General features: G+C 52.7%; 3 protein-coding genes across 3 annotated transcripts; 1 reads left to right on the top strand and 2 right to left on the bottom strand.

Moving 5' to 3' along the window:
• Nucleotides 1-22: 22 nt before the first annotated feature.
• On the bottom strand, nt 23-1,718 carry PHYSODRAFT_342574 (hypothetical protein; the record flags this gene model as incomplete). Its single annotated transcript, XM_009541061.1, has 2 exons — nt 23-933; nt 1,578-1,718. Coding segments are annotated over 2 exons (1,052 nt in total), but the record flags the coding sequence as incomplete, so codon positions are not given.
• An 881-nt stretch (nt 1,719-2,599) lies between these two features.
• PHYSODRAFT_534561 (hypothetical protein) lies at nt 2,600-3,331 on the top strand (the record flags this gene model as incomplete). Its single annotated transcript, XM_009541060.1, has 1 exon — nt 2,600-3,331. A coding segment is annotated over one exon (732 nt), but the record flags the coding sequence as incomplete, so codon positions are not given.
• A 77-nt stretch (nt 3,332-3,408) lies between these two features.
• PHYSODRAFT_289262 (hypothetical protein) lies at nt 3,409-5,518 on the bottom strand. Its single transcript, XM_009541059.1, is given in 2 exon segments — nt 3,409-3,985; nt 4,001-5,518. 2 exon segments carry the CDS (start codon nt 5,342-5,344, stop codon nt 3,644-3,646), a joined length of 1,686 nt encoding a protein of 561 aa, XP_009539354.1. The 5' UTR covers nt 5,345-5,518; the 3' UTR covers nt 3,409-3,643.
• Nucleotides 5,519-6,935: the final 1,417 nt, after the last annotated feature.

Raw genomic sequence — 6,935 nt, 5'->3', positions numbered from 1 at the left:
CGGATCTGAGAGCATTTCGCACATTCGGAAGTCATTCTTCTTGCCTCCCTTCTCAGCCAGCAGACTTCTCGCTTCATCGATCACCAGAACCACGATTCTGCCATTTGGATTCTTCTCAGTAGAGGTATCCCCCTCCAGCGTATCTGTTTCATCCGAAAGTTTCGCCTTTACAGAGGTGTCTGCTGCCTTTTCGGTAAACAGCTTCAGCCATTCCTTCTGAACGTCCGCCCAATGCTTGTTCGCGTAGACGTAAATTGTCTTCAATCGACTGGCGATGTCTTCCACTTCGGAGCCTTCTTGAAACAGCCAACCACGAAGCTCGCTCGTAGCCTTGGGAAACCCCGTCGACTCGTGCACACGAGCACACATGTACAGGACTTTCATGTTCAAGGCGCTCTTTTGAGCCTCAATCGCGAGTTCACGCACCATCCGACTCTTGCCGAAGCCAGAACTCTGCACGACCGCCACACATGGCGCCTTGTACTTTGTGGGGGTGTAGGCCTTCCAGCAGTCCCGCAGATACTGTGCGAGGTCGAGGTGGGCTTCGCCGAGGTACCGACCCTTGGTGAACGCCTCCGCGATTCGCTTCATTTCATTTTCATCCAACTTGGGCGTGCCGGAGCGGGCTTCAGGGACAAACTTTGCCAGGAGGTCTTTCACCGTCTTGGCCGCAATAGTTTGTGCAAGAGGTCGAGACACGCGTGTATGCCCGTATGCTCTTCTGATCTCCACCTCTATCAATCCATGTATCTGGTTCTGGGAGGCCTCGAGTTGGAGTGTGGCTTTGTTGGAATAGTCGACCAGTATCCACGCATCGAGAAGATTTTTCTTCGGCGATGCGTCTGCTCCAAGCTTCCCGCTCATCTGAGCAAAGACACTGTCGTCCACGAACGCGGCCAAAGCCTGGGGATCCAACTGGCTGGACATGTCCATCTGCAGCAGCACAGCAGTACACAGTCAGCAATGCGGCAGTAGTATCATGACGACGTTGGCAAGGGCGCGGGCATGCCTGCTAGTCCCGGTGGGCGGTGGCGCTACAGGACAAGGCTTGGAGGGGAAATGTGGAAATGGCCAGTTGGATTTTTCTTCCCTCAGTTTTGTACCAGAAACACGGTACCGCATCTACGTGATATACAGTGCGCGCCGAAATTATAACCGCACCCCAAAAATTATTTTTTTAAACCAATGATTGTGCTTTCGGCGCCAAACCGCTGCTTATGATTCGTCTAAAATCGATAGAAAACAGATGCAACAATCAGAATCGAAAAAGCTGTAACCGTTTTTTTGCAATGGACGAAAAACCGACTTTGGGTCGGGTCAAAATTACAGCCGCACCCGGTAAGCTATCGGTAAGATTGGTAACAAACTCGTGGAGAGCTGTTTCAAGCGTAATAAATGAACTAACTCCATTGAACAGCTCGAATAACGCCTACCGGTACAGTAAAGTGCGTCGATAAGGAACGCCTGGTATACATTGAAAGAAAAGGTATATTGATAATTAAAGGTTTGACTCGTCACATGCAGACAGCAAATGCACTGATTTACTGCACTATGTAGTTCATGTCGGACTTCGCGACCAGAGTCTCGGCTTGAGCCCACGCAGCCAACTCAGCATAGGTAGCACCCGGTAGATCACGACGGCGATGACAGATTAGCAGCGACTGAAGCTTGGTCAGACGTAGCCGCCTCTGGAACGGTCTGGAAGTGGCGGTCATCATGGGAGTTGTGAGCAGCAGAGCGAAAGTTGGTTAATGAGGCATGCAGACATGTACCTGGCGCGATTCCCGCGCTCACAGCGATCCTCATGCTCATGATTCCCTCTCGCGACCTTTAGGTTCCATTTTCCCCGACTTGGGAGCCGCTCCATCCAGCCGCTCTTGAGGCTCGGTTTCGGAACTGTGATTGGCGGAATGTTAAACGGGACCGAATGATTGGTAGAATCATATAACTAATTCAGTACAATTGGCACACAATGGGTACAAGCGAGGATTCATGTCTTGTCGTAGAATATAAAATGTCGCCCGTTCCTTATCGACGCACTTCACTGTAGTAAGCTGCTCAAATAAGGTTAAGCTGACGCGGTTGATAAGATTCAATGGAGACACGCACTATCTTGAATTTGTATAGAAGAGTGGTGTTTGACAGTGTGGAGAGGTCTATACTCGAAGTTGAGGCTGTCAGCTGACTAGTGTCTTCATTGGCGTGGTAGCGATGCTGGGCTTGCTCAGTTCAGCAACATGTACCAGAAAACTCGATCGATTTTTTTCCGGGTCAATACAAATCCTTTATACTTGATGTTTGTATTGGAAAGCACCGCCAAACCCAGTCACAAATTTCAATCAAGTCTAGTCCCGTACAGTGCGTAGTTTGGTAAATACATGGCTACGTATCAAAAGTAGAGTATTTCTTCCTGAAAATAATGCCCGAGTTGCTTCCAGAATCCTCCTAGTGTTGTCTCGGAAGTCCGGCCAAGTGCCACCAAGTGTTTAGTGCGCTTTATGGTATTAATAAATGTGCGAACAATAACTTCGGCGATGCGGTACATACCATAGGTAAGATACGACCACACGGGCCGCATCGGCCCCAGCCGGGCGGCGTCCTGCGCGCCGGCAAGAAGATCGTCACGCGCGAAGGACGCATGGAGCCCGTGCCGCCGCGCGCGCTCGAGACGAGCGAGATCCCGGGCATCGTGGCGGACTACCGCTCGGCCGCGGAGAACGCCCTCAAAGCGGGCTTCGACGGCGTCGAGCTGCACGCCGCCAACGGCTACTTGCTGGAGCAGTTCCTGCACGACGGCATCAACGACCGCGCCGACCAGTACGGCGGCAGCGTCGAGAACCGCGCGCGCTTCCTGTCCGAGGCACTGGAGGCCATCCTCGAGAGTCTGGACTCGTCCAAGGTGGGCATCCGACTGTCCCCGTTCGGCGGCAGCTTCGGCGACAAGGACTCGGACCCCGTCGCCACCTACACGTACGTGCTGAACAGGCTCAACAACTACGACCTGGCCTACGCGCACCTGATCGAGCCGCGTGGCTACCACGTGCGTGACCCGCTGGCACCCGAGAAGGGCTCGGCGCGGCAGTTCCGCGAGACGTACAAGGGCGTGCTCCTCGCCGCGTCGGGCTTCGACCGGCAGTCGGCCGTGCAGATCGTGGAGGAGGGCGCGGCCGACGCCGTGGCCATCGGCCGCCACTTCATCTCGAACCCGGACCTGGTGCGGCGCTTCCAACTCAACAAGCCCGTGAACGACTACGACACGGACACGTTCTACCTCGGCGACGCGCGCGGGTACACGGACTATAATACCCGTTCCTGCAGGACGAGTAGGTAGAGCAGTAAAAACGACGTAGACAGCAAAAGACGTGCTACTTCCGTAAGACTGCAAGGTGAAGCGTACTGGAGGTGGCTGCGTACTCTCAAGTAAAACAAATTGTTGGTAGTTAAAACTAGTTGCTGCAGGCACCAGGCACGTACTGTTACTGCCTCCGTGTGGGCTTGGGCGTCTTGTTGGATCACTTGGCGCGTTTAGTGGGACGGCTTCTTCACCCTCTTGGTTTTCACGTGCTCGTTTCTTGGATGTTTCCGTCTCGCCACCTTGATCGCCTAGTGGCCCTCACCACTGCCACCAACGTCACTCTCAGCGTCACTCTTCTTCCTTGTCATCCGGCGCGTACGCTAGTGCTTTACGGGCGTTCTGCAACAACTTGTCGCGCGTCGCGGTAAGCGACAACTTTGCATACGAACTAACGTTCTTGTTTCGTTTTTCATCTTCATCGCGATAGTCCAGGTCGCCCTCCACAAGCCCCAGCGGGTCATACTGAGACTCCACCATGTTTGATAGCATGGAAGCCACACCGTCGCTCAGGAACGGGTAGGTGACCCTGTTGAGCAAACGGAGGCAGATCGTGAAAACAGGATCCTCCTCCGAGACACTCGACACACTTGAGACGCCAGGATTGCTCTCGATCTTCGCCCGCTTCTTCGCCTGACTCCCGATCGTCTGACTCTCCTCCTTCACCTCAGAGGCGTTGCCTTTCTTCTTGGGCTTAAGATTGTCTTTCATTGTCGTGGCATAGACGAACTTGCCGTCACGCGTTCTACCGCGCACATTCATGTAGATGCGAATGGTATCACGGACATCCGTGGAGCTCAGCGGTTTCGGATCCCCACCAATTGCACCGGTAGATTTCCCCGCTGACGAGTTCCCATCACTGTTCTTTCCGAACACAAACCAGGGGCATAGTTTCTCCGTCGCTGCCCTGGAAAACCCACCATCGACTGGGGAACGATTCTTCACTTGAATCAACATCATCAACACTTCCTGCTCCTCTTGTTCACCCCTCGTTGTCTCCCCACCGACTGGCCTGCTGTTGGATCTCTTCTTAAACATCGGGATCAACAAATCGGCTCCATACTGGTTACGGGGGAAAATACCTGCAGCTTGACGCCCCAGCAAAAACCAAAGCGTGTCCTCATTCGGCTCGAGCCGCAACTGCACATAGTGGGTGAACCCCACGTACCAACCCTCCCACTGCGAGCGCCACTCGTTGATTTCTGGTCTCTTATCTTCCGCGTTGTACATCCCCTTACAATATATCGGTCTCTCCTTGTTGCCTTGCAGCACGTCCAAGAAATCCTGCACCGGTACAAATTGCCCGATCGTGTGGTAGCACTGGGAAAAGTCTTTGTCCCCCATCACACACGTGTCCATCGCCAGAAGCAGCAAAATCCGAGCAACCATCTCGCCAATTTCGCCAACTCCACCGGTGTCCAATGCTTCATCCAAAAGGAGGTTCTTGAGTTGCGGCAGGATATACTTTGCCAAACCATGTTTCAGTTCATACCACACTTTCATCGCTCCTAAGGCGAGCACTGGGTCCGAAGCGTAGCTGGTGACGTAACCTTCTCGCTTGAAATTCACATACGCGAGAATCGCCATGAAGTCGGCAGTCGCCCGAGATGCCAGAGCCGACGTTGAATGCGGGCGCACGCCCAGACGGCAAAGCATGGAGGCGACACCAAGCATGGTATCCTTGTTGTACGCATTTTGCGAAGGGGGAATCCCCAGTAGCAGCTTGTTCGCCGCAAGATTGATCACATCTTCTCTATCCGCAGGATTGGGGCAAGTGCTGTACCACATCGGACGCCCCATGCGGCACAACGCGTGCCAAGCTTGACTCGCATCCCCGGTAACGATTCTCTTGTACATAGCTATCTTAGCACGTTCTTGCTGTTTCTTTTTCTCTTCGTCTTCAGCTCCCACCGCAACTTGGGTTTCCTCTTTCGTTTCTTCATCTTCACCGGCTGGGTTTTCTTCACAGTATCGATCCCAGTGTGCATCCATTGTTTCAGCTAACACAACACGCGCAAATGATGCCAGCTCTCCATCGAAAAGCCGAGATGATGGGTCCAACAACAGCGGAGGCGCCCGGTCCGAGATCCTGGAGTTCGTATCAATCAGCACGCCGAAAATGCATCCACGATGGCCGATATTTTTGTTCACGGATCTGAGAGCATTTCGCAACATTCGGAAGTCATTCTTCTTGCCTCCCTTCTCAGCCAGCAGACTTCTCGCTTCATCGATCACCAGAACCACGATTCTGCCATTTGGATTCTTCTCAGTAGAGGTATCCCCCTCCAGCGTATCTGTTTCATCCGAAAGTTTCGCCTTTACAGAGGTGTCCGCTGCCTGTTCGGTAAACAGCTTCAGCCATTCCTTCTGAACGTCCGCCCAATGCTTGTTCGCGTAGACGTAAATTGTCTTCAATCGACTGGCGATGTCTTCCACTTTGGAGCCTTCTTGAAACAGCCAACCACGAAGCTCGCTCGTAGCCTTGGGAAACCCCGTCGACTCGTGCACACGGGCACACATGTACAGGACTTTCATGTTCAAGGCGCTCTTTTGAGCCTCAATCGCGAGTTCACGCACTGTCCGACTCTTGCCGAAGCCGGAACTCTGCACAACCGCCACACATGGCGCCTTGTACTTTGCAGGGTTGTACTCTTTCCAGCAGTCCCGCAGGTATTCTGCGAGGTCGTCTTGGGCCTTGCCGACGTACGTGACTTTAGTGAACGCATCCGAGAGTCGAATCATTTCGTCTTCACCCAGCTTGGTGATGAGGGGGTTGTCTTCCGGAACAAACTTTGCCAGGAGGTCTTTCACCGTCTTGACCGTAATGGTTTCCGCAAGATCGACCGTCACGTCTGGGTACTCGTATACGATTCTGATCTTCACCTCCAAGCATCCCTTAAATTCTTTCTGAGAGACCCGGAGTCCCGCGTCGCGATATTTTTTCAAATACTCATCGATGCGAAGAGGCTTCTTCTCCAGTGCTCCCTCGTTGCCTTCCTTCGCGTCCCCCAGTTTCGCGCTCAACTGAGTGAAGACGCTGTCGTCCACGAATGCGGCTATCTCCTCGACTCCAGGCTGGAGATCCGACTGGCTCGCCATGTCCAGCAGAGCGGCAGTGTTGCGGTTTGGCGAGAGAGTGCGACTTCTCTTTAATGTAGACCACATATTCGCTTTAATTGGACATAATCACTATGTAGTTTCTGTTTTTATTGGACAAAAGTATTTAGGCGCACATCTCGCCAGGTTTATTATAATAACACATATTGTACTTTTTGGCACTTCAGACTGTATTTGTGCTTTGCAATGATTTTGGCAATATGAGGCGAGATTTGCTGTATTATTACGACCACCTGCTAGATTTACGATAAATCGAGGTGCATAAATGGGTGGAGGCCTAGAATTACGCTAAAAGCGCCATAATTGCACTTTCAAAAGTGCAATTGTGGCTGTGCAGCTGCAATTCTGTCGATTTTTATCCACAAGCACCTACACACACGGCAATTATGCATAAGAGGGTGGATGTGCTGGGGATCATGGACGGTGGTGTACTGGGCCAATGCATGGCTGCTGACAGGCCCTCCCC

The sequence above is a fragment of the Phytophthora sojae genome (genome assembly GCF_000149755.1).
Source record: "Phytophthora sojae unplaced genomic scaffold PHYSOscaffold_18, whole genome shotgun sequence".
Taxonomy (NCBI): domain Eukaryota; phylum Oomycota; class Peronosporomycetes; order Peronosporales; family Peronosporaceae; genus Phytophthora; species Phytophthora sojae.
This window is presented reverse-complemented; position numbering and strand designations above follow the sequence as displayed.